At 38.6% G+C, this 27,963-nt stretch overlaps 1 protein-coding gene across 2 annotated transcripts; it reads left to right on the top strand.

Annotated features, from left to right (window-relative positions):
* Positions 1-219: 219 nt before the first annotated feature.
* ETNK1 (ethanolamine kinase 1) lies at positions 220-27,774 on the top strand. 2 transcript variants are annotated; one of them, XM_075715759.1, is made up of 8 exons: positions 220-375; positions 12,751-13,010; positions 13,816-13,956; positions 15,507-15,649; positions 22,262-22,345; positions 24,107-24,267; positions 26,220-26,293; positions 27,497-27,774. In XM_075715759.1, exons 1-8 carry the CDS (start codon positions 220-222, stop codon positions 27,567-27,569), a joined length of 1,092 nt encoding a protein of 363 aa, XP_075571874.1. In that variant the 3' UTR covers positions 27,570-27,774. The 2 variants fall into 2 exon arrangements, with proteins under 2 accessions (XP_075571874.1, XP_075571880.1); XM_075715765.1 differs by lacking the exon at positions 13,816-13,956.
* The last annotated feature ends 189 nt before the right edge of the window (positions 27,775-27,963 follow it).

Genomic DNA, 27,963 nt, shown 5'->3' with positions numbered 1-27,963 from the left:
GGCGCGGGGGAGGCGGAGGGCGCCGCCAGGCCCCACCCCCCCGCTCTCCCAGGCTGCTCCGCGCCGCAGCCGGGGGGAGGTGGAGCCGCTTTATCGAGAGCCCAAGTGGAAATTTCCCCCTCAGTTGCCGGCTGCGCCGCGGAGGAGACGCCAGCGAGAGCCGCCCACCCCTGTCGCCCCGCGCCGCGTCCCGCCTGTCCGCTCGCCGCCGCCGCCGCCATGTCCAACTACATCCACGTCCCGCCCGGCTCCCCGGAGGTGCCCAAGCTGGACATCACCGTCAGCGAGCGGGAGGGGCCCGGCTGCCGCCAGGGCGCCCTGCAGCTCCTGCGCCGCCTGCGGCCCCACTGGAGACCCGAGGAGGTGACGCTGCAGGTACGGGCGCGTCGCGGGGCCTTGCGGCCGGGTCCGCGGCGGGGGATGCGGCAGCCCGGGCGTGGGGAAGGGGGGAGGGCGGGCGGCCATTGTGCGGGGGAGCTGCCGCCTCGCGTCCTTCCCCTCCCCCTCCCTCCCTCCCTCCCTCCTTCCTCGCTCTCCACGAGCAGCCCCCTGCGCTGAGCCCCATTTGCCAGGCAGCCCGGCGGCGGGGCGTGTCGGCGCGGCAGCATCCCCTGCCCCCCTCCCGGCCCTCCCTCCTCCTCCTCCCGTCGCTCGCTTTCCTCTTCCTCCTTCCGTGCCCTCCCCGCTGCGCCGCGGCTGCCCCCCGCTAGCGGAGGGCAGAGCCCTCCCACCGGCTCTGCGCTGGCCTCCCCGCCCCACGCACGGCGCCCGCTGCCGGCCCCGGGGGCCGAGGGCTGCGATGCGGCGCCGGCGAGGGAGGGGAAGGGGAGGGCGCCGTCAGCTTCAGCCTCGCCGGGGCCGTGGCGGGCAGGGCGTGTTCGTAAAGCGGCGGGGGGCTTCCCTCCTCCCCGGGGCGGAGGGGGGGGGAAGGCGGGAGGAGGAGGAGGAGGGGGCGGCTGGGGGCCGCTGCCGCCGCCTGCGCTGCCGTTGCGCGGAGCGGGCGGGCGCGGCGGTAACGGGCCCCGCGCCGCTCCCCTGGGCGCCATGGGCGACCGAGCCCTTGGCGGGCTCTCCCCGCGCCGTCGCACGTAACAAATACAAGCACGCGCCGTGGATTCGCCACGGCGTTCGGGTCTCGGCTGACGGTATCTCAGCCCCGGTAACGTCCTTGCTTGCGTCTCTTCCTCTTGCCCGTGTGCAGGAGTACCGCCGCGTAGTCTCTGGTATTCTCTAGGTGAGCAATCATTCATATTTATGACGAGTCATCTGCTTGAGGATTGGCTGCTTTTGTGCTTCTAGAATATACTTAACCTGCCCCAGCACAAGCCTTCAGTCAGTTCACCTGGCTAAAAGAGCAGTTCAGCTGCAGCCTGTGTTTAGCTGAGCGTTTTATTATATGCTCTTAAACCGCGTTGTTCAGCATCTGTTGATATGTGGAAGTGTCTTATTTTAGTGAAGCTCCTCTGACGAGAGCTGCTGGAACTAATTTGTGTAGAAAAACTGAGCGCGTCGATGTACTAGCACGTAAACTGGTGGAAATTTTGTGAAGTTTCTTGATAGGAAGAGAAACTCGACACATGCCAGTCCAGTCAGTATGAAAATAAAGCTAATGAGATTTTTCTAAGTAATTTCTTTGAGGGCTGTAGCCCTAAGTTAAGCACAGTCCCGACATCCTGAGGTGCAATGCAAATAGCTTTACAACATGTAATAGGAAACAGGGTTGTTAAAGTTTGTAGAATCATAGAATATCTCGAATTGGAAGGGACCCATAAAGACCATCCCTGCTCCTTGCAGGACTCCCTAAAGTTAAACATGTTTTTGTTCTTTCAGTTCTCTGATGATGGTACTTCTCAACAGAATATTTTTCTTTCTTTTGTACAGGAATGCTAATAAATGATAACGGAAACATTTTTTGGGGGGGAAAGTTCTAGTAGGTTTAAGGAAAAAAAAATGCTGCTTCCTTCCTCTGTCACCCTCTTCAGAAGAAGCAATTAACAGAATAAAAAACACCGGTACCATTAGTGTAGAACAGGGACTGATTTGTCTGGTCCTGCAATAGTAAAATAATAGATTACTGTCTGTGGTAAGAGGTTTCTGTCTAAAAATTGTCTGAATTTTGTTTCAAACAAGTTACTTTAACTTTTTCAACTCACTTTTTTTTCCTTTTGAACAGCAGAAGAACATCCTATTCATGAAGCTCTTCGGTGGCCTTTTATTTTTAACTCTTTAGTTTGTGTATAACTGCTATGCATATATAACAAGCAAGGATGCATGTGGTTTTAAACTAGTTGTATTTTACCACCATTGCTGCTGCAATCTGTTACACGTGCCTCACATACAGTAAGACACTGAAATGAAAGATGACTGTTTTTGTTAAGAGGATGGAGCAAACAGAAGGTCTGCCTGCCTTGGAGTCCCCTTGTTAGAGGGGCATATATTTAGGAGGGAGAGGAAAATCAGGATCATGTCTTGCATGGAAAAATATGCTTGACTAATCTGAAACAGCAGCATCGTAGCAAAGCAGATAAAGAACGTTGATAGGTGGAACGAGCCACTAATTCCTTTGTTGAACTCTGCTATTAGCTACCTTTGCTCTTAGTATTTCTTGGGTCAAAACAATTAGTAAGAAGTTGAAGAGTCCAGAGTTTGACTTCTAAAAAGTTAATTAACTTCTCTTGCAAAAATTTGCTGTTGTGTGTCAAATTGTTTAGTCAGCTAAACAATTTTGAAACAGTGTAGTCAAAAACATTTAAAGCTTAATCCTCACTTTCTGTAAGATTTGTAAGTATCTAAAATAATGAATATATTTCAACACTTTTAATTTTTTTTGCATCCTAGCATAGAACATGTGTAGGACAGAGGATGAAAATAATTTAAATCTTCAGTGCTTAAATGATTCTTTTATTGCATAATTTATCAGAAAGTCTGTAGAATCTGTAAGTATTGCCAATTATATGCTGAATCACAAGCAGGTCTACTGTAATGTATCTCCTCTATGTCAAGTTATATGTGAATATTATCACTACAGAACAGTACAAATACTCAAGTTCTTTTACACTGGAAAGGAGAAACAAAATTTTCCTGTCTAAACACTGATCTTCATGCGGATAGATACTTTGTGCAGTTGTCCTCTGAGGATGTACTAGGAGCTGTGTAGAACTGGGTGTTATATTTTCTAACTCTTAAATCGTTGAGGTTTGCTTTCTCTGCTTTACACTAATAAAAAGCAATGTCGTTAAAACAAATCTGTGCTTCTTGCAGTAGTCACTTTTCATTCTGTAACAGCTGATTTTAGTAATAAAATCATAGAGTAGTTCATGTTGGAAGGGATCTCTGGAGGCCTCTTTCCTAACTGTCCTGCTGAAAAGCTCAGTGCTTGCTAAATTGAGAAATTGATTGCAGTGAACATGAGAAACATTTGGGGGGGGATTTCATAAGCAAAACTCAAGCTCTTCAAAACTCAAACCCTGTTTTGAATTAGTGAACAGCTTAAATGGTGACAGTGGACACTCCATTTTTTATATTTTTGGGACAATTCTTTATTAATGAAAGATAAAAATTGTTTTATCTCTTTACTATTTTAAAGAAGTTGTATCACCCTTACTAATGTAAAAATACAATCACAGTTTGGAATCTGTTGCCCATAATAAGATTCCACCACCACCCCCCACCCCACCATCCCCCTTTATGGAGATTCATTTGTGTTAGTATTTGAAGGGGGACCAGTATTCGGTCACAGTATGGGAAGGATAGTGACCGCTTCAGTAAGAGCAGATTCAGGAACCTTTTATGCCATGACCTGTACTGCATCTTGGAGGTCTGGTGATAATGAAGGATTCAGTAGATTAATGTAATGCAGTGTAATGTTATGGTACAGGAAAAACAATTGTATTTCTTTCCATTCTGAAGTAATCTTTAACATTGAGAATAAAGGCTGCTTGTTTTTACCGGTGAGGAGGCTTAATATTGACAGTGCTAATTTACACCTTCATTATTTAGATAGACCAGGATAGTATCTTATGTGTAAAAAAAAAAAAAAAAAAAAAAATCAGCTGCAAAATCATTCAGAAATCTAGAATGATAGAAAAGATATGCTAGCAAACAGTGCTCTTGTCCTGGCCCAAATGGGGGGTGGGGAAGGGAATCAAATTCTTCAGTAAAACTCTGCCCCCACCCTAAATACTGCAAACTTCTATCTGGAACTTAGTGCCAGATCACCTCCAAATAAGTGTCATTAAGTTTTGGAGTTTTTTAATTCTCTGAAATAATTGGACCTTGCTTGTTTTCTGGTACTGTGTCTTTGTTACCAAGATGTACGTGTCTTTGCATTTATCAACACTTTGCATGACTTTACTACTGCAGCATTTTATAATTCTTTGCAAAAATTTGTTCCTGTAGCTATGAAATGTGAGCACACAAGATAGAGCCATGCTTACAAAGGTTTGTACTTTCATGAACAAAACACTTCCCCCCCCCCCCCCCCCCCCACTTTTTTTTTCTTTTTTAATATAGATGAGGTTAGCTTTTCTCTGTGTCTCTTTGCTTTTCCTTCCTGTCTTGAGCTCAGTAGCTTTTCTTCAGGCAGTATTTTCTGGCTGCTGCTCTAATTTCTTTGCTTGTTTAGATCTTTTTATTTTTGTTATAACAAGCTATGATTAGGTTCAGATTTCTGAACTAGTTAGAATATTTCACAGTTTATTTAAACAGACTGTGGGATTTAAAGCATTGAAATAATTGAATAGAAACAGAAAATGTTAGTTTGTGGGAAACAAAGTAAACTAACTTTTTATTTTGTATCATTACACTTTTCAAGAGTATCTTTATTGCTTAGGTGTTCTTAGGACATCCTGCTCTTTAGCAGTTACGAAAGTAGTTACCACTTACAGAGGAAGGACTGAGTTCACAGATTAACATCCTGAAGTGCTAATATCTCTAAATAGAAAAGTGACGAGTGAAGGAAAGAATAAGAAAAGTTAAGAGTTGCAGAATGGGCTGCATTGCTGATGCGTTGTGGAAAAACTGTAATTTGACATGTGCCTTGAACACAGTGTCGCAGTAAGCGATGTGTAGAGAAGTATTAGATGTTGTTTGAGGCGAGGCTGGTTTCTCCATTCTTATTAAGCTTCTGAGGAAGCTTGATAATTCCTTGTTGTAAAGGGGTTTTTTGTGGTATCAGTGGGTGGGGCAGCAATCATGCATGTGGTGACGTTTTATGGAATTGATGTGCCACATCACAGTGCATGATGTAATCCAGTTGTGCATGCTATAGGTGTATTTGTATTGATGACTGGTTCTATTTACAGATAATTGATATTTGCTTAGACACATCTTGAATCAGGCTATGTAATGACATATAACTTACAGTATAGACTTGTAACATTGGAAAGGAAGGTAGATATCCCAGATGTTTTAGTTCCTGTTTTTTCCCCCCTACTGTTACATGGCCATTGTGTGTCAAAATCTTCCAGGGGGAGGAGCAGCAAATTAATTCCTTGAGTTAGGATAAAATCTTATGCTCCTTTTCTATTAGAATAATTTCTTTTATTTATCTGTAACTGTTTTCATCAGTATCACAAAATATGAAGAAAGATCTAAAACAATTCACCACTTCAGAAGTCTTAACTGGTTACCTGATGTTGACTATTTTCAGGTAGGAGAATATTCTTCAGGAACAAGATGAAAAATATCTAATTTCTCTTTGGGGTTTTCTTCTGACATAAAAGAAAAAAGCTTTCTCATGTTGTCACGCATTTAGATCAGAACCAGCCTTTGCAAGGGGTGACATATCTACAGCATTTTCTAATAGACTATTGAATGAAATGTTCTTTATATTGAGAATATGGAGGATGTGAAACTTGAGTTAAAACCTTAAAAAAAAAAAAAAAACCCAAAGCATGAAAAAAAAAACCCCAACAATGAAACACACCCTCTCCCCTCCCACCTGCCCCAAGTTCTTCCTTGAAGCTGCAGTGTTGATGGTTTGATAGCAAAAAAAAAAAGTTTAAGTGATACTATATAGCATAGGTAGTGGTGGTGTTGCTTTCTCCATGCTGCTGTCATGGATTAGCACCCCGAGAGTTCAGTGGAAAACGGCTAGTTCAGCCTACGGCCAAACTTACGATAGAATGGTGCTATTAACTTACTGGCTCCCTGCTAGCCTTGATACTTTTAACACCAAATGGTCTTGTTCATGATCATCTGACCACCAAAGTCACATAGACAATGGCTTTCACCTGCTGGGTGTAGCAATCTAGAGGATACAGCTCCAGAGCCTGGAGACCTTTAAATGATGTTTCTTGTAAGCGCTGTTGAATATATGCCTTTGAATATAAGCCTTTACCTAAGGCTTGCATTTTCCATTACATGTACTTTGTCCTTCTTTTAGGAATATCTACAGAGTAACTAGCTGTGTTTCAAGAAACAAAGTTCTTGAGATGTATACTTGTGCATGTGCCTGCATATACTTTTCCAGAAGAAATGAAGTTACATCTTACAATACAAACTTGGAAGTTTTGTGAGCATTAAAGAAGCATGTATTAAAAATCTGTTCCTTTCTGGAGATCTTAATGTGCAGTACAGGGCTCAGCAGCAGAATTGGGGGAATGCCTACTTGTTCATGCTGAAACTTCACATCACTGTTCTGTTTCTACAGCAGTGCAGTACTGCTTTCTATATTTCTTCTCCTGTGGATGTAATAACAGTCTAGAAGGAAAAAATCTGCTTCATTTTACATCTCTTCTGTGAGTGATAAGTGCTTTCTACTTTGCTCCGTGACACTATATTTCTGCCTCTTCATGCTTATTATGTGTGACTGTAATTTTGTTCCAATTCTTCTCATTCTTTTGGACAACTGGAACAATAGGATTAGATATAAGCTTTTCTTGGGAACATATCCATCACAAGCCCTTTTCAGGAATCTAATAACCTGATCAATGCTGATAAGAGTGCTTTTGGGGTAAACTGTCTCAAAGATACTTCATGTCTTGGTTGAGTTTTCTCTGCTCTTCCTGGACTCACTTGGCATGTCTTGTTTCTACCATGTGCTTTCTGAGAATGCATTTGAGTGACTCAAGCTTATCTGTAGCTTTCTCGCCTTCACTCTGCATTTCAGTAAACAGTTTATATTTGTTCCCAAGAGCTAGAAAGCCCTGACTTCAAGCTAGATCTCTGACTGGACTGTGGGCCAGTATAAATACCATTTCTAGAAATGTTTTTGGAATCTAGCTTTAGCTTTGTGTCGTCTCACCTGAAAGTACTTACTGCGATGTGTGGTAAATACATATAACAATTTTAATTATATTTAAATAATCAAATTACAAGAGTACCAGAATCTTGCTGCTGGTTTTTTTGTGTTGCATCGTGTTCTTGACTTCTGTTGGCTCACTGTATTTCTTCATTTATTTCCAGAATTTTCTACCTGCTGTTCATAACATTCTGTAGATTCTTCCATCATCTTCGATGTGGTCTTGAGAGTTTACTGATTGTTATCCATGTCATCAGAGTCCATTTTCTGCTTATGCTGCTCAACTGATTGTGCTTTTGTTACAGAATTCCTGTTTTGCTCTGCTGCATCTCAGTTTACGTTTCAGGCAAGGCATTCTGAGCTGATTCTTTAAATGCTACAGTAAAGACATTGTGAATAAAAGAATAAAGAGAGTATTGAGTTCTTTCACTGGTAGAAAACACTAGATGTTTTCTCATGATGGAATATGGAAATTGTCTAGTCTGGATAATGTTATTAGAAAAGTAAGCAAACCCTTCTGCCTTTTTAAGAAGCAATAACTAAAATGCTCCTGGGTATAAATAATTACTTATAGCAGCATGTTACAAATAGATGCTAATAAGTAGAGTTCCTAAATTATCAGTTGAGGGAGTTCAATTTCCTTGCTGTAGATTTCTTTTTATTAACACTAATGAGACTTGTTTTAAGGGGATAATAGACCTGTGCACTATGACAAAACCTGTACAGTGGCCAGAAGTTTCTGTTTAACAGAATAAGCAAAACAAATTCTTACTGTTTATTTGCATCAGTACTACTTAAAGTCTGGGGTTTTTTTGGTAGTATCACTATTTCTGATGACCTTAGAGCCTTGTCTTTTTTATAGTACAATTTTGTATAGAGAGAAAGGCAAGCTTCATTAGAGAGTTGTTTTGTAAGAAGTAGAAAATGGTAGCACAGGCTCCAGTGATTTGAAGTGGTGCCACTGTGTGTTGGGAATGATTACCTATTTTGTTTGCTGCCTTTGCCATTCAATAAAGACAATAGACCTCTCTTTCTTCAGAGGGGATAGTGAATTTTATACTTACTGGTTTTGATCGCTCTTATTTGAACAGAACTTTCAGTTTTCTTTCGGTCCTGCAATGACAGGATAAGAGCTTTTTCTAATGTTAGATTTCAGAAGTTTTCATTTATGTGTGGCAGGCAAGATACTTTTTAACTTGATCAATGGCTCAACACTACTTCTGCAAAGTATTCTTTAAACTTTTTAATGAGTTATACTAGAATGTATGAGAATTAGTACTTATACGTTGTTTTGCCATATTAGAGTGCTGTGTTCCGTTCTTGGCTCCCCAGTGTGAGAAAGATACCGGCTCACTGGAGCAAGTGCAGCAAAGGCCCATGAAGATGACTGAGGGACTGCACTATTGTTCGTATGAGGAGAGGCTGGGAGGGCTGGGACTGTTTGGCCTGAAAAAAAGAAGGCTTGCAGGGGTCTTATCAATATGTATAAATACCTGATGGAGGTAATGAAGAGGAGGGAGCCAGGCTCTTCTCAGTGCCCAGTGGTAGGCGAGGCAATGGGCACAAATTAAAACACATGTGAAATTCCATCTGAACACAAGAGAACACTTTTTTACCATGAGGGTGGTCAAACTCTGGAACAGGTTGCCCAAGCAGGTTGCAGAGTCTTTAGAATTCCTGGAGATTTCACTGGACACAGTCCTGGGCAACTGGCTCTATTTGGCCCTGCTCTAGCAGGGAGGCTGAACTAGATGATCACAGGAGGTCCCTTCTGATTTAAATAGTTCTGTGACAATACACCTATAAGGGGGAAGGTTATGAATGAATACATTATAACATAAAGGTGTAATTTGTGATTTACAAGCCATACTTGAAACACATTTAAGTACTGCTTGTTCAAATTGTATAAGATGGCTCAAACACATCATCCTTCTCTTGATACAGCATGTGCATTGTTGCAAACATATGCTTATGTACACAGAGAAAACTTAAAACATCTGCTTAAGTGTCAAGCAAAAGAATAGGGTAGTGTTAGAGTACCCTTGTATTCATTTTAATGTGAAAACCAGTATCTATGATGCTAAACAGATAGTTTTCTTAGTTGCACTGATTAACATTGTAATATTTAGTTGCTGTGAAGACTGTTTAAGACAAGATTCTTTGTTACTTGTCTCCTATTATGGGTTATTAAAGTAATAGCTAGTAATAATATGTGCCCATAAATTGCAAAGTCTTAATTTTGAATCAATCAAGGATGCTTTGTAAGCAGGTTTATTTGAATTTATGGTTGCCCCATGTTGATGAAAGGTATGTGATTTGCTAAACCTACTTCTGCAAGATTAAGTGTTCATAACTGTCTAAGAAAATGGAGTACCTTCATATCCTCTGCTATCTGCACCTCTCCTCAGGAACCTTGAGCTATTTCTTGTTGAGTTTGTTCACCTCATAGCATAGGGGTGCTGAGGAAAGCAAGGCAGAATAGCTAAAATACATCATCTTCCACAGTGAATTAAAAAAAAAAAAAAGTAGTTCCTGATGCTTGACTTCTCCAAATCCCTGAGATGTGGAAATAAGCTGTCACTTGTGTTTGAATGATACTACTTTACTTTTCAAAACAAAGACTACCTCTTGGAAGGGGATGGGGAAGTCAAAGTTTCTGAATTGTGTTTGACTTTTAAAAAAAAAAAACCCACAAAACAAAGCTGTCCAAGGTTCTAAGGAATGATGATGCCTATAGAGAAGTTGCCTGTTGACAAAAAAAAAGTACTTTTTCTTTAAACATTGATGTTTAATATAAGGTCTGAAATGCAACAGACCTCTCAATTTGTCAGTATTTTTGTTCTGGGCCTGATTTAGGGTTTGAGGGAGAAAAGGTGTGTGGGAAGATGATGTCTGAATAAGGAATTCAAATTGTTGTCATTGAATACTTAGTATTCTAATTCTGATAAATAGTTTTCAATTTTCAGCTGATTTTCTGACTTGTATTACAATTATGAATTTAAAAAATTCTATCCAGAGTTTTCAGGTTGCCTTTAAATAAAAGCTGCTTGCAGCTTCAAGGGCCTACATAGCTTGAAAAAGTTCTAATAAAGGTATTTAGACTGTATCTCCATTTGTCTCTTGTGTGTATGCCAGAAGAATTAACTAAATGAGAACTAATGATAAAAGCACTTCCTAAAGAAAGGTGTCAAATTAAACTTGCAAGATGTCCACCCAAGGGAAGACTGTGAATGTATAACTGTGTATGTTAACCAACTTGAAGCTACTTCCTGCTGCTCACTCGTTTTAGTGCAGAGTCCTGAAAGGAGGTTTTGTGCTTTGTGTGAGAGTTCGTTCTTTTTAAATTGAGTTTTAATTAGCTTTTTGGGGGCAACAGAGTGGGAGAAAAGGTATGACTGTAACCACTAAAAAAAAAAAAAATTATACTTGAATATAGTTGCTGTGAGAATCTTGACTTTAAATTGTTTACTGCTTATGCTTAAGGTTGCAGGAGGCTGTTCAGTAGTTATGAAAACATTGCCATTCTTGCTTGTGATGCTGCTTGTCACCTGAGCATGTTAATGTCTTGCCTTTCAGTCACTTACCTAACAGCTACAGTTAGTGTGGGTAATGCTCATCTAGCAAGTTCTTAAGCATTCGGTCTGGGTCAACAGAGTGCAGAGAGTTTGAAAGTGCCAAACAACTGTTTTCTGAGCTGTAAAACTGTCCCAGTTTGTAGGAGGAGGTCAAGAACTGCTGTGTTACTCTTGCAGGCATTGAGCGGGATTTCAAATGCTCGGCTATCTGCAACTGGGTACGCACAGCCCAGTAACTCAGGCTGTAGTCTGCTTGTCAGGTAGCATCTGCAAGAATTCAGCCTGTATAATAACTATTTTAGGTCTCATGATCAAATGTGAAAGGAGAAGCAGCAGTTAAGGAGTGGGGTTCTTCTGGTGTGGCGTGTCCCTGTCCCCCACTGTCGTGTCCCCCTTCACCCCCATCCTCCATAGCTAGGAACCTGTAGTATTCATACTTCCATCATTATTTGAAAGGCAGTGAGTAGGTTGTCATTAGATGTAAATGTAATGCTCAAATAATACTCTTGTTTTTGTAGAAAGTTACTTGCTTCATCTTCAGTATGTTCAGGCATCAGTGATGACACTGGTCAAAGTCTAGTAAATTTCAGGGCTTTAAAAATTGCTTTTATATACAGCTTAATGATAAGGAGTTTAAATGCCTTTGTAATATTTTGAATGGCATGTACCAGTTATGAAGTAAAGTGGGAGGATGGTGGGTCTTGTCAGCTTCTAAATTTGGAATGGTACTTGGGGCTGAAGACTGGGGTTTTATCCAAAGCTGATGCTACTATAGAATATCCATTTTAAGGCCCTACCCTATCTGCGCTTTTGGTTAATAGACTGCTAATGACAAATTGTCCAGGAACAGGACACAAGGTGATGTATTATTATCATCTTGACTAGTAAACTATGGAGAGTTACTAAGGATCTGCCAAGAAGGAAAGTAGGGGAAAGGTAATTTCAGCATGGGGAGATAGTGACCACTGACTCAAAAACTAGAAAGACTACCCTCCACACACTCTACTTGAGCATGCATAGTAAGTTAAAATCATACTGTACCTTTAAATTTAAGCGAAGAGGATGTGGACCAGTAAGAGGCAAGTATGCTTAGCTAATTTAATGATTATGTAGTAGATAGGTGTGGTGTGTTAATTGTAATGTATAAATGTTAGAGAAAACTCTGGTAAGTGTGCTAGCTTTGTGGAATTACCACCTTGCACCCAAACTTGTGCAACTTTGAGGATAAAACAATACCTTGTCTCAGTGTGTGAAGATTGGCTTATTGCACAGCGGGTAAACGAGCCCTGTTTGGGACAATGAGGTCTTGAATTTTAAGTACTGTCTCAAATTTGTAGAGGAGCCAAAGCAACTTTAGGAATTGAATCAGTAAAACCTCAAGGCTAGTGGGATGATCATAACCACTGAACTTGATGTGTTTCTCACCTGAATTTTGCTTTTTAAAAGGAGTACCTTAGAACTCCAGGAGCATCTTACTACCTGTGCACTGATCAGCAAATACAGAAATTCTGGAGTGCATAAAAACTGTTTTTGTTTTCATGCTGCCTGTATTCATGACTGTTTTCGTACCGGTTTAGGATTGCTGTCTAGTTGGGGCTTTGATTTCAGCCATTTTAATCCATCAGTTTCAGAGTGGTTATGTGGAAACTCATTTTACAATATCAAGCTTTCAGTCACTGCCTTTTACATGTAATATTTCTGCAGTTCACTGTAGCATGTTTTCACATTTTCCTCTTCTCTTTTCATGTGTTAGTGGGAAAAATCCTTGCAATTTTCTTCATGTTTTTCCTGTATCTTAGATTTCTTTTGTAAATGCTCAATCTAGTAAACGTTTGTGTTTTGTGAACTAAAGAATAACCCTGCATTCTTTTCCTGTATGTTGAAAATGCAGATGCAGATCTGAGTTGCTTATGCATTACTTTTACTTTTCAGCTGTTCACCGATGGAATCACCAATAAACTAATTGGCTGCTACGTGGGTGACATAACGGATGATGTGGTTCTAGTTAGGATCTATGGAAATAAGACCGAGCTCTTAGTAGATCGAGATGAGGAAGTGAAGAGTTTCCGTGTGTTGCAGGCTCATGGCTGTGCACCTCAACTGTACTGTACTTTCAATAACGGCCTGTGCTACGAGTTCATGCAGGGAGAAGCACTGGATCCAGAGCATGTATGCAATCCAGATATTTTCAGGTAAGCTTTTTATTTTTTTTATTTTTTAAATTATTTCATTATTCAAGTTCTGTGATGCATTTATGGTGTTCTGTCAGGCCCAAAGGATCTCGAGCTTAGTTTATGAGCAGGCAGAAAAGAAATACTAGTATAAGCCTGCACTAAGTTGATGTTCACACTCTTGACAGCTCACTGTCCTCTATCTTAGTTATCATGGTATTTCAGTGCTGAACAAATGATCCTTGCTGCCTCCCCAGAAGACTATATACTCATTAGAGGTCTGCTTATTGTGAGTATTTAACATATTACCATTAGGGAGATCGTTTAACATGGTGGAGTTGTAGGGGGTTGGACTTCATTAAAGCAAGTACTCCTAGCTCTGTTTTTAATACATTCCTTTTGTGAATAGGTTCAAGATAGTTTTCCATAATTTTTTTAAACTTAGCAGTGAACAGAAAGTGCTGATGTCTTAAGATTTTAGCTTTTCATGTATGCACTGAAATGTTTTTGCCTAACAATGGCAGCTGAGCAAGCTGAAGAGTAGACTGTAAATACAGGTGCAGTATGCATGCTGTAACTGAACTCCAATCCCTCCTGCCTCCTGTCCCTTAAATAAGTGCTTCTAATGACCTTTTGAGTCTTTAAAGATGCTACACTATAGCTGTGCTGCTCTGATTTAAACCCGCTTTGGATTCCTTTGCTGCATTTTTTTTTACCTTTTTTCTATTAAATATATTGTAGTTGTCTTCTCTTGTGGCTGGGAAAAATATGATAAAGACTGTCAGATCTATTGCAAATATAACATTAATTTAAACTTTTTTTTTAGACTCATTGCCAGACAGCTTGCTAAAATCCATACTATTCATGCACATAACGGATGGATCCCTAAATCTAATCTGTGGCTGAAGATGGGGAAATACTTCTCTCTCATACCCACAGAGTTTATGGATGAGGAAGTAAATAAAAGGTAAGTATTTCATTATGTGTTTTCCAGATTTCCCATTCTTTCTGGTTGAGGGGTAGAAGAATGCTTAAAAAAATAGGTTTGGGTTGCCACATAATGTTGAAGTTTGTAGAATTTTGAGTTTCGTCATGCTCTCGTTTACTGAAGTAGCTATATAAATGTAAAATAGTATAAGGAGAGACTTTTAATTCATTTGGTATATTGTGTATATATACATACAGTTCTTGGTTTGATTGGACACTTAATAAATGATGGTAGTTTTCTTTACTCTTTTTAAAGAACCAAGGTCAAGTGAAGTACTTTAGGTAGTTGTGTCTCAACAGCTTCTGAGAGATCCATCAGTCTCCCAAACTGAGACCTATGTTCTGGGCTGAATACTGAAAGCATATTTCCTGGGGTTGCAGGAGTACTGTTTGTTGTTCATTCTAACCTGCACCTCTTACCTGTCCCGTATTTGTTCAGTTTATAAATTTGTCCGAAATTGCGTGGCATAGAAGTATAGTTAATGAAAGTCTGTTTTGGGTAGTGGGATGAGCTCCTAAAGTCTTTTCCAGAGGAGGAAAAGGTATCCATGCAGTCATTCTAGACTTGTGCTATCATGGAGTTTCACCTGGGTTTAATTATATTTGGGTTTTAGCATCCCAGTATAGCTCTTGACTTGTAAATCAAACTGTTTTTTCTTAGGATCTTAACAAAATAAGAAAATATTTCTGAAGGGTTCTAGCATCAGTCACTGGAAGATTGGGATGAGAGGAATGGCAAAACTAGGAACAATGTTTTACATTTACATTAACCTAAATAAAATTACTGTAATCTAAAGCTGGAGTTGAAGACAGAGTTTCTCAGGGATCAGAGACCAAAATTTTAAGCTAAAACTGTAATTTGGAAGTGTTGGTACAATATCATCAAACTTCTTGTCACTCAGTAAGCAGATTGCAGCTTAAAAACATTCTTCACAGAACTTCTTTGAAATCACTGATGCCACTGTCCTTCTTGCTGCCTCGTACTTGAAGAATGATCTAGCAAAGTTGGGGTGTTTTGTTGTTTGTTTGTTTTTTCTTCTACAATGTAACATTCTTAAGAAAACTGAGAAAATTTGAGTGGTTGATTGAAAGTCTGAAAGAGAAAAAAATGCCTACTTAAGCATATTTACTGTGACTAGAACAAAAAATGAGTCCTAATTTCCTCTGTATAGATATGTAGTATTTACTGTGTATTCTACTTGAAGGAAGTAATGTAATGTGAGCAAAAAGTGAATGAAATTAATGCTGTAACACTTTTAATCTTTCCTCCTTTAAAAAATGTACAGGATTGTGTTCAAGTTCTACTCCTGATTTTTGGACTGCTGTCGTCTTTACAACACAGACAGTCTTTAGAGAATTGGTTTTGGGGAGGACAGAGGGAAATAATTGTCGTAATTTAACTGCCATGGTGCCGGGGAAAGAGTCCTCTAGTTTGGGATAAGGTCTATTGAATTACTTGAAGTAAGAATGTAGAGGAAAATAACTTCGTCACAAATGCTTTTAACACTCAAACTTCTTATACCTGAAAAGGTTTCTAAGTGACATTCCAAGTCCTCAAGTTCTTCAGGAAGAGATGGCCTGGATGAAGGAAAGACTGTCAAATTTAGGATCACCAGTGGTACTCTGTCACAATGACCTGTTGTGTAAGAATATTATTTACAACAAGAAACGAGGTAGGTATTGAACTAAACAGTAAGTAGTGGCTTAGTTTTTTTTATTCTGTAATTGCATTTGCTACATCAGTAGTGTCATTTTATTGACTTTAATGAGTGAACTCAGTTTTGAGCTTTTTAGACCGAATGTAGTGGTAGTGATATCTGTGTAAATATTAAGTTGCTTATTTAGCTAATTCTCATCTATATGTTACTGTACAGGGGAAGAATGTTGGTGTTCCGGAAGCTTTACTCTAATGAATTTGTTAATCCCTAGCCTGACTGTATGACTAGGCTTCAAAGTATGTAATTGTTAATTCTATTCTAGTCATGTAAAGCTTTTTGGAGGAAAAAAAAAATCATACGAGCATAGGAAATAACCCGAAGACATTATCTGCTATAACGTGTGTATTGTTCTGGTTTGTGATTGTGGGAAAACACTTTCATAGCGAAGTATCTTAGTGATACTTAATACTACATTCTGTGACTCAATTTATTTCCTGCGTGAGGTACATAGGCTTCGTAAAGATTTCTTTCGTAAATACATACTTGATTTAAACAGTTGTAGGCAGTACACATCTTAGCAAAGATTAATTACATTTTTGCTTTTATTATAATAAATTTATCTTGTAATTCATGTTATTAAAGAATGCTTTAACTAAAATCTATAAAGCTTTTGTAGAAACCCACAGCTGCTTTAATTTCTGGATTTTAGTGGTTTGAGGTTCGGTTACTAAATGAATCAATTAAACAGGACATTAAAACAAACAAAAAAGGCAAACTTCTGACACTAAAACAGCTATGGTGCAGTAAAAATGCACAACTTTCCTCCCACTTCAAATATCTGAGCTCAGCTGAGTGGAACCAATTCATCAGATTAGATTAAGATTTTATTTTGAAGTGAGGATGACATGTTGCTTCTAGTAGCTTCATATTTGTTTGTGACAGTTTGATAACACTGGTACGTAAGCCAAAAGTGTGTGAAGTAAATGACTGAATGGAGCTGAAGTATTCTCCATCAGTCATCATTGGTCTTTGACCTTTTAAGCTTATGTTCCTTAATTTCTAAATAAAAACTAACAAAAGCATGCTGGACTTGGTTCTAGTATGAAAACTGGCTGTGTTTCTGCATTTCTGCAGAATTTCTGCATCAGATATGCACTGAATGCATGTGAATTGAGAAAATAAAGTCTTTTGGTGGTTTGTATACAAGTTTCCCTCTGAGTAATACCATTTTGAAGGGAATTGCTAGTACTGGTTCTGTAGGTAAATACATATTTGTACGTATATATACACCTCTACAATGCTATCAACAGCAGTTTTAAATTCCAAGAATTCAATATGAAACTTCAGTGGCTTTACTTAGTTTCAATGGTAGGTTATAGTTCTGCTTAAAAAGGCAGGGAGGGAGCATGGAAGGTACGCAAAAAAATCAGCTTGTCTTACATTGGAGTTGTGATACCGTAGTACAAAAATGAATCTATGGTTATTGTGTGTGTTTTTTCAGTGCTGAAACTAGCTTGAGTTTTAGTATTACATAACAGACCCATTGAGGTATAAGTAATTTTTTGTAGTCACTTTTCATAGTAGAACCATGCTGCAAAAAAAATCAGAGGAATTCCTTTAAACAGCTCACCATCATGGTCAATAGGCTTGAAGTTCCTACTTTTAAAACAAATGCTAAATGCTTTTCTTTTTGTAAACAGAATGGAGGAAAAAACAATGCCAGCAGTGCATCACTTATGAGCAATCCTACAATAACGAGTGTGTGAGTGCTTAGTGTTTGGGGACAGGGTGGGGAGGAGGGAGGTACATAAAGCACTTCTGTTTCAAGGTAGCTGTAAACATCTTGCGGGGCGGAAAAAGACCTGGAAATATGAAATACATATATGTATTAAACTTATGTTTGAATGTTGCACATGTACTGTGTTGTAAAACTTCTACAATCTGGGTACAACAGGTACCATTTTCATAGTAACCAAACCTCAATGCCATCTGTAGAATGTTGTTTGAAAGCTGTTTCTTACAGTGTACTTTTTACAAAGCAAAAAATAGTCTGTCTGTTAGTATGATCTTAAAATGAGGAATATGATTTTAGAAGTGGAAGCTCAGCTTTTAACTGTAAATAAATATGTATTGCTGGACTTCCGTTTAGCAGACCAAAAGCTTTTATTGGTATACAAAAAATTTTGCAAGAGCACAAAATAGAATCTTTAAAGATGTACTTCAGTAGGAATGACATCAAACTATATGAAGGTAGTTAACAGCCTTGGTGATGCTGTACTCTTACTAAATTTACTCTTTGATCTAGAAAGGCTCCTGTGTATCAAAAAGACCTTGGTGACCCTAAGCTGGAACTAAAGAGAGAGAATCAGTATTCTAGATTACTGGGGAGAGCAAAAAAATAGTAGTTAAAGTTTGAGCAAAGCTGGTGGTGTTTATCTGGCTTTTCAGAAGCTGGCACAAACAAACTTATTTATTGGTTTTTAGCAACACTGTATTTATGATTTTGTTTGTGAATGCTTAATTTGCACATTTACCAGGCATGGGGTGGGTGCGTGTATACGTGTTTTTTAAGCTACAGACTATCAACAGATACTAGGACTCCCGTCCAATGCAGTTAGAATGATTGTGGCTTGTCCCAGTGCTTTGCTTTAGACTTGTCCTCTGCATTAAATTCATGTTAAATTTTCAGACTTGAAAGAAAAATCATAGTTGTGCCACATATTGCTTTTAAGAAGAATCAGTCTCATATCCTTAAATGTTACTTATGAGACTGGAATAGCATGTTGAGTGCTAGCTTCATTTAATGAAGTGTCACTCGTCTTATTTGAATTTGTTCATGCTGTGGCTGGCTGAGAGAACTCTGCCTCTCACTGTTTTGTTAATGTCCGTTTGCAGTCACTCAGGATATGAAAATTTGCAAGTGTTACTTTACATAACTTGATAATTATCAGTGTGAACTCCTCTTTGAAGGATATAACTCAGAGCTTCACGTTGCTCTTAATTACAATTGGGCATCAAGATAGTCAAAATATGCTTGATGCTTGGTACTGCTTATTTATAGACCTTGTGTTCTGATGCTCTTAAAGTTTGATGGGGTTTTTTGTCAACGTGACCTGGGAGTTTCCAAAAATGTTTTGAGAGTATTCAAATACTTGCTATTCAATAAGACCAAGTATCAGTATTCTTTTGTCTATATCTGTATGTGCTCTTCTTGAATGTATTAAAATCACCTGCCAGGAAGTGAAGTGTGTAGGTAGATGGCTAGTTTTGTTCTGTTTATTCCCTCTGCCTACCCAATGTTTTCTATGATCTTTGGTAGGAGTCTGTGGGTGCTCAGTGCTTCTGAAGACTGAGGTATGTTTAAGGCTTCTGGTTTTGATCTAAAACCCTTTTTTTTTTTTTTCTTCTTTGCAAAGGTATATTGGGTATTTATAGCTAAAATTATTCTTTGGGTATATGACCCATTTGTGATTTTTTTTTTTAAAGTGTGTTCATAGCATAGATCATTGTCTTTACTGAAGCTGTCTTCTAGGGCCTCAGTGGCTCACCTGATGAGCAGGATGGGACGGAACTCAGGATACATCATTCTGCTGTGGTAACTACAGCTAGGACTTGCACGTTGAAAGTGCTTACCTTATTAAACCATTAAAAGTGAAGAGCAGCTAGAGAGAGAGGTGTTGTCACCCTCCTACCTTTCAGTTCCCTGAGGAGATCTAACAGATGTCCTCTTGACTACTACTTGATCTATTTAAAAATTAAATTTCTAGCATATGGAACGCAACATGTATTCCATTTTGGGTCTTTATGTAGTTTTCATAGATTACACTGCATGTTGTCTACAGTAGTAGACCCCTTGATGAAAGGAGTGTGTTTCAACTTGAAATGTTCAATACTCTTGATGTCTCTATTCCTGTTGATAACAGTAGCTTCTCCAGAGAGGTGATAGAGCTTAGTTTTAAATCATGTCTCACTTCAGTAAAATACAAATGCGCTTAGACTGGAGTCTCGTGTTGATCTGCCTGTTCCCAGTGAAATCAGTGGGATGTACAAATTCTATGTACTTATTAAAAACCTTAAAACAAAAGCTAGCTGCTTAATTACAAGTGTAAGCCACATCTTTTATAAGTGGCTTTCCTGTATGAACGGCAATAAATCTTACAAGTAACTTCTAATACTGTGGCTATTTAAACAATTAAGGCAAAGTTTCTTCTGCTTCTTCTAAAACAAGGTAGCTGAGACATGTATGCATTTATGAAGTGACAAACTTAGAGTTTTTGCTTGCTTTCAGTTTTACAGAAAGAACTGTGCATCTTTACTTTGAGCTTTTCATGCAAAAATTAAACTTAAGGTTGAGTTCCACAGTAGCATAAGTCTGAAAGAGATCAGTAAAAATGCAGGACTTTTTCACTTTGAACTTTTGTGTTATCAAATGTGAGTTTGCCAAATTTTCTTCATATGCTACAGATTAGGTATGCCATTGTTGCTGCCTCGTGGTGGCATGCACCCTGCTGCTTGTGCATTGACTGGAGGTTCACATGCATTTCCCCCTAGGAGAGTGCCTGGTAACAGCTTCATTTGTATCTTGTTAGATTCAATTTCTTATTGTACATAATATTATTTATATCTGGAATTAAGTTGTAAATGTTAGCTGTACTTAAAAATGCAGAATAGCACATGGGTATATACAAGATGAAATTTGCATGTGAAAAATTTAAAGTATTTCTCATGTTGATATTTTGCAAGTAGACTTTTACCTGTCATGTTTGTGTATTAGATGGGGGAGGAAGGAAAACCCTCTGAATACAAGAAACGTTTCAAATGTTTGGGTGTGTGTGTAGGGGGGAGGTTCAGGAAGTCAGTTGTGTAGCAGAATATTAACCAGGGTTGGGCTGTGCATTTTGACTGGCTTGTAACTTACAGGTGTTTCTTCTTAAAAGTAGTACTAAAGAACCAGTGGGAAATGCAAGCATATACAAGTATATGAATCTGCCAGTCAGCACTGGCAGAAGTTAATGTGTGACAATATTATAAGATCTTGGCTGCAGCTGCTGTAAAATTTCTTGTCCCTTCAGAGTTCTAGAGAACCTCAGTTTTCCATTGCTAACAAGATTTTCCTGGGAGGAGCTTGCTGCTCTGCAGGCCATTTGCATATTGGTTTGTCAGAGCCTAAAAAGTTTAACCTCATAACCCTGGTAAGCAATCCTCTCTTTCTGTGGAAGTAAGGGTAAACTCTGACTTGGAGGATTGTGACTAAGTGATTTTGTTTGTGTTGTGGGGTTTAATTGCTATTATAAATGCTTAGACAAGAAGATTTATCCATCTGGAAAACATTAATGTGTTAGTGATTCAAATATGGTAAAGACAAACCGCATAGATGCAAGGAACACTGCTAACCAAGTTGTTCTGTCAGAACACTTAGCTGGCAAAGCTGTTATTTTATGGATATTGCACACATCAAATACATCTTAAGGAGGTAGTATATTAGATGCTTAAAATCCTTAGTCTAGGAAATACATAACATACTTAACGTTATTCTTGATTTACTTTTTTTTTTGATCTGGAGTTCTGATAGTTAGCATTAGTGTCTGTAAGATGTTTTAAGTCATGCTAAGAAAATTGTTCATTGTAATAGAAGGAGTATGTTTTTATTGAGTAAATATACAACTAGTCATCAAAAGAATGGGTGTAGAGAGGGAGAAGGTTGCAATTGTGAAAATTACCCATTTCAGCATAGCAGTGGGAAATGTAAGGTATTACATTTTAATGTTCTAGTGTGAACAGCTCCTAAGTTAACCCATTGCTTCCTTTTCTGATATTTTTAGTAATTTTGCTGGTTTCCTTTAAAATACAAGAGCTCTAGTTTTACCTAATCCATCTTGTTAATGTCTTGACTGTTTGATGTGGTGTAGATATTCTTGAGCAGGTTTAATGCTGTGTTACCTTGAGTGAAGCATTTTCCCCAGCTTCACTATAGGTAAATGTAATTTGGAAACATTTGGGGCTGTGTTTGCCACTTTATCAGTCCTTGTTTACATAACGCTACATAGTTTCAGAGTTTTGAGGACTTGAGGATAGTCTAATGGTTTCCTGAGACTAGTTTAAGCCAGCTAAAAAAAGGCAATAATTAAGAATAGTCTTGCTTTGTAAGTGTGGTTGGAGGAAGCGGGAAATACCAACATGTTGCAACGTGTTAGTCCACTGTGGTCACACGCTTGTGTGAGAACAAACAGGGCTGTCTTTTTTTAAGTCGGGGGAAAATTAATCTGCTATTTCTACATAAAGTTTAAAGGATCCTCTACTGTATTTCTTACTTTGAAGGTAAGGGATGCCCTCATGTGGTAGAAGTTAAAATTGAAATTATGCTATTCAGGATTTAAAAATAGAACTGTAAGCTCTAAGTAATTATTTAAGAGCTTTCTTGAATGAATAGTCAAGGAAATATCACATCATAAAAATCACAGCCTTACCCTGGAATGTCTGAGTGCACACAATGGGGCACAAGTAAGATGGGTGTGCGTTTTTGTTTTATTTTGTTTTTCCCCCAAAACTTCAAAGGGCACCAAAGGATTAGGGCCGTGACTTCGTTTGATACGGACTCTGATGTTGCTGCTGTTGTGTCTCACGTAGGTGATGTGCAGTTCATAGACTACGAGTACTCTGGATACAACTACCTGGCTTATGACATTGGAAATCACTTCAATGAATTTGCAGGTAAAAATTGGATTTCTGAGGTAAAGGTAAACTGGCTTTATAAAACAAACTCATTCTTGCACACTCTCTTTTTCTCTGTCTGTATATCTAGATAGATGTATATAGCTGTTCATCTGACAGTATCAAAATGTGTTAATGTCTCGTCTTGCAGGCCAGTTATGCCCTTCCTTTGCAGTTCTGCTAACACAGAAATGGGAACATCGTGTCTTAAGTTTTGGCAGAGTTAGGTAAATACTCAGAGTAGATACGTAATAGAGTTAGATAATAACTCACAACTTTCACAGTATCCTTCTGTGAAATGACACAGTGGAGACTCATCCCACTGTAATGAAATACTGCAAATGTATCTTGTACAGCATTGGTATATATTCAGAATGCACTGTGTGGTTCCACAGCTCCAAATGGCAGGATTATGTGGTTTTTTTGGTGGCTTTGCATGTGTGCGCTAGGTACTTGCCCTTGAGTCATGTCCTAAAATGAAAAGTAAAGGCTAAGGCTCTGTGGTAGGAAAAAGATGAAATTTTAGGAGTAAGGTGCTAGGAGACTTACTCATTTACTAGTTCAAATTTTTTCAGTGAATGCTCATTCCATTTACTCCATAAGAGAGAAATAACCCTGGGTGTATGCTGTGTTATTTCAGAAGATGGGGCAACAGGAAAAACCTACATAATGATTAGTATAGATGGAAAGCGTAGTATGGTGAAACTGGGAGCCTTAATGTACCACTCGTTGTTTCACAAACTTAATGTTAAGTCTGGATAACTTAAAAAAAAAAAAAATTCAGAGTGTATACTTGGTAATTTAAGTTTTTTGGAAAGCAAGTTAAATTCTTTATAAAATATATTTGAGAGCTTTTGATTTTTCATCTGGGATTTCTTCTGAGAGTCTGATTACATCTTTAAGGAGCTAAGTACAATAAGAAGACTAAACACACAGATACATTATTTTTTTTGCCTGTGGAGAACACTTGTGCTTCACCTCTGTATTCTCTATCCATCCAGTGAAAATCTGTGGCTTTTTTTTTTTTTTTTTTTTTTTACAAAGCTGAACTTGAGTAGATCTGACACAGGAAAGAGTTTAGGTGCTAGGGGATTGCACTGTTCATAAAAATAAGACTTAAGGAGAATTCCCAAATTCTCTGGGAATGATAGCTAGTGGGAGTGATCTGTGATCCAGGTTTGGGACTTCTGGCTGACTCCATATGGCCTATGAGTAAGCATCTCCAGTATAGGAATAAAAATAGGACAAGAAAATGGTTGTAGAGATAAAACTCTAATTCTACCAATACCCTGTGGAGGAGATAGGTAGACTTCTAATAAATTTTTCATCTCAGAAATATGAGCTTAGTTGGTGACAATGTATATATATCTGGGTTCAGCTTTGGACATTGTTGCATACAAGTCCCTTTCTTATGAAATACATAATACTTGATATGTGTGTGAGGGTTTTTGTTTCATAATGCACATGCTTTTTCTTGAGGCTTCTCTCAAAGCCAAACTTGTTGAATTTCAGAATACAAGTAGAATATGTATGTGGCTGAAAACATATACAGCATAAATCATCTGCTATGTTGAAGAATGCTCAAAGGCTCTGATTTGTGTGTGAGTTTCTTGCCAATGTGTAACTGATAAAATCAGATCAAAGTAAAAACACTGATGTTTGTCCACATCAATTGTGCGTGTGTGTTGGGGGTGAGGAGGGGGGAAGTAGTCCAGTAATGTAAGATTCTAATAGGTATTTTTTTTTCTTTCTTTTTTCTAGGAGTAAATGAGGTAGACTACAGCCTTTATCCTAACAGAAAATTACAGGAACAATGGCTGAGATCTTACCTTGAGGCCTACAAAGAATATAAAGGATTTGGCACAGAAGTCAGTGAAAAAGAAGTTGAAGTTCTATATGTCCAAGTCAATCAGTTTGCACTGGTAAATAACAAACTGTTGATTAGAATATATTAAATGCTATAGGGAAGCCTGCTACTCTATGGACAAATGTAATTGCCAGTTTCTTAGTCTGAGTGCTGTGGTATGTAAAGAAAAACTTCCTTAGCCTGTTCTGTGGAAACTTTCTGTTACGTTTTGTATTAAAAGTTCTCTGTAGAATATTCCTAGTGAAAGAGGCAGTGAGCATTCAGAAAATGAGATGAGCTTTTAGTGAGTATTTCTATTGGCTGTTTACTGGTCTGGCAAGTTTCTGAGTTGGCTAGAGCTTATGGTGGGTCTGTGTTGAACTTTTTCTTGTAATGGTAAGAAGACAGAAGAGCAAGGTAGTACTTCATAAAGACCTATAAATCTTCTGATTTTAAAAGCCTTTCTAAAGTAAGATAAAACTTTTGTTAAACTAGGATACTTCGGGTTTTAAAATTTTTTTTTAAACATAATTGGGTCACTATAGAGTCTTCCAGTACTACCTTAACTCTTTCCTTGCCTGCAGTGTCCTGGCAAGCAGGGAGTTGCTTTCAGATTTCATTTTGGTCGCCTTAGTGGTTTAAGTTGTAGCAAAGTGCACATGTAGTCTCCTGTGGTTCCCTGGAAGTTCTGCCTTTCTGTAGACTGTGAGGGCTGTCTCTGTGAGTCTGCTCCCTGTTCCTCCTGTATGTTGTCCATCATAAGCTGTCTCCTGTCTGTCTTTCCCAGACTTTGCATGTAAAAGCTTTACTCCCTTGTTCTTTCCCTTTGAAAGGATGAGCGTGTTCAACTTTGATCTGCGTTCAGAAAATTCCACCGGGCTTCAGTGCCTTGTCCTTCAGGGGGAAAAAACCACATCATTCATGGAGGTAGAATAAGTCGTCAAATAGGTGTGGCATTGAGTCCTTGAATGCCTCAATGACCTATACTGTTAGGAAGCAGTTTGAAGGTCTCTCCCCCCTCCCCCACGCTTTATCTCTGTGTGGTTTTTTTTTAAAGATACTTTACAGGTTCATACTACTTTTGTTACGTTTTTCCGACTAGCCCTGATCTTGTTTTGCATAAGGATGTAACAGGAAATGTTACAGAAAAAGTACCTTTTACTCAATAGCTAGATAATTTTATTTTCCTTTCTCCTGAAGAATAACACGCCAAACTATTCATAGGAGGACTGAGGGTAAGAAGCCAGTTTGTCTTATTTCTGTCCTCTTTCTGACTAATCCAAGCATTCCTCTGTTACTGTAATACCTTCAGTTTTCTGGCAAAAAGCTAACGGTTGCAGTGAGGAAATAAAGTTCATGTTCTAGGAAGATGATTATTAAACAAGCCCTTAAAAAATGCCAGCTTGTTTGCTGTTAGTCTTTTGAAAACCATATTATCAACTGTTACTGTTAAATTCAGCTGTCCCATTCGTTTAGGAAAGTTAGATCTGCATTAAAGTAGGCTGGTGGGCTGTTTTAAAACATATAGCATTGTTTTGTCAGTTTTAAACTATGGTCATACTAATGTTTAAGAGGATAGAGTTCTGTTTAGAGAACAGTTCAAGACCTGCCTAGAGACCACACATGATGCACAAATACTGCAAAACGCTCTTGGGTCAGTTAATGTGGAAGCTTTGTTAAGAGAAAATACGAACTAAAGTTAATGGATGCTGGTGTAAAATGCCAAACTGCGATCAGGCGAAGTTATCTAAACTAGAGGTACAAGAAAGATTCACATGTACTTACAGTAAGTGCCATTTTAAGGTGTTTTCAGGTGTGTGTCAGGCCAATGGATTTACTCCTGATTGCCAGTAATTAATTCTATAATACTTGTTTACCAATCTCTTTGGTAAAGAGGTATTAAGTAACTTTACTAAAAGATTGGGTTTTGAGAGTTCTCTTGTAGATAACTTTTTGTCTCAATGTGAGAATGTGTTTACATGTTGGATTTTATATAATGTTAATCTTAAACTTTTTTTTTTTCTCCAGGCTTCCCACTTCTTTTGGGGATTGTGGGCTCTAATTCAAGCCAAATATTCCACCATTGACTTTGATTTTCTAGGGTAAGTGTGCTTGCTACATATAATCGTAGAATACCTGAGGCTGGAAGGGACCTGTGGGGCCATATAGTCCAACACCCTGTCTGTCTATCAGAAACTGAGATCTGAAAAACAGGACCTGATCTGTGTGACCATACTATAACTCTTAATTTTTAAGAGAAAACAAGACGGTAAAAGCTGTCTGTCTGTGCTTTTTGTTGCTGAAAATTCGCTCAACTAGTATGCGCCCCTGGGCTAAAACACATAGTATAATGAGGCAAGGAACATAGCTAGAGGAGTAAATGTTTTGGGCATCCAGTGTTTTGTTTTCTTGTTGTTTGAGAGACAAAGGCATAAAAGCCAAGTTGGTTGGTGTGGTGTACTGTCTGTCAGGTGCAAGACCTACGTTTCCAACTGCAAGAAACTGGGCTCTTGTACAAAAGAGCTTGTTTACTTCTTATTGCATGGAGTATTGATCTTGGAAATTCCTAATCTTTTTTTAAAGAGTCTTTGTAATGCCAATGAATGTTAAGTTCTGTTTCCTGAGATGCTGGCCAATGGTGTTCTGTTTCAGGTAGATGTCTTTGGCATTTTTTTTTTAAATAGTCTTTCATGGCAACAAGCAGAGGAATTAATCTCTCTGTTGGGGACTGGGTGAGATGATAAAATTAATCATTTTGCTTGGTAAAAGATCCCACTCTAGAATTTTTTTGCACTAAGCCAGTTTACTAGGCTTAGTTGTGTCATTTTGGAAATGAGATGTGAATTTCTTGTGACCACTCTCAAGTAGAAGTACTTGTTAGTAGCCACTAGATGGCACAAAACCCCAAGTTAAAGCACAGGTGGTAGAACCCAAAAATGTGTCAGTTTTTTGAATAAAATGTTGTTCTTGCAATGATTAAGATCAGATTTCTTTGGAATTGTAATTGTCAGTTGTTGGACAGTCTATTAAGAACTATTAAACATGAAAACAGCACCTTTTGATAATCCCAGAACAGCATCTGGTTTTGTAAACTGTAGCAAGCTGGGGGTGGGGGATGGTGGCGACGAAGTACCATAATATTGGTTGCTCTATTCTTAATTTGTTTTTTTGGCAGCTGCTAAGGGTCAGTGTTGGAAAGTAGGTACTGGGGTAGGTGGACTTTTGACTAGTCCTGCCTAGCATGGCTGTTTTCATGTAGGGAGTTGTCTGCTCTTAACTTCAAATCTCTCTCTCCCTTTGAATAGGTATGCAATTGTTCGGTTCAACCAGTATTTCAAAATGAAGCTGGAGGTCATGACATTAACTCTTCCTGAGTAATGAAGAGGAAGAAACTTACCAAGTGGATAGACAACCCCTGAATCTTTTCTGAGAACAGATACTGGAAAAAAGCTAAACATTTGTTGAAGTTCTGTAATGCTCACTTGGTGGTTCTTGCTTTATAAATAATGCCTCTAAACAGTCCTTCAATGTTAAATTTAATATGAAGAGCATACGTACTGCTGTTGATATAAAATGGATTAGAAACTTGCTAAATCTATAAAAAGTTGTAGAAATGGCAATTTAATCCTTCTTTGTAATTTAACATATGTTGTATGTGAATTATTTATTATAAGTTTAACATGATTCCATTGCTGCTTTCATCAGTTTTTGTAAAAGTTGGGTGCAGACAGTGAAGTTGTTCCAAAGGATTTGTTTAACAACTTATTTTATT

This window comes from Pelecanus crispus, chromosome 1 (assembly GCF_030463565.1).
Source record: "Pelecanus crispus isolate bPelCri1 chromosome 1, bPelCri1.pri, whole genome shotgun sequence".
NCBI lineage: Eukaryota > Metazoa > Chordata > Aves > Pelecaniformes > Pelecanidae > Pelecanus > Pelecanus crispus.
The sequence above is the reverse complement of the archived record's forward strand: the minus strand, read 5'-3'. Positions and strand labels throughout refer to the sequence as shown.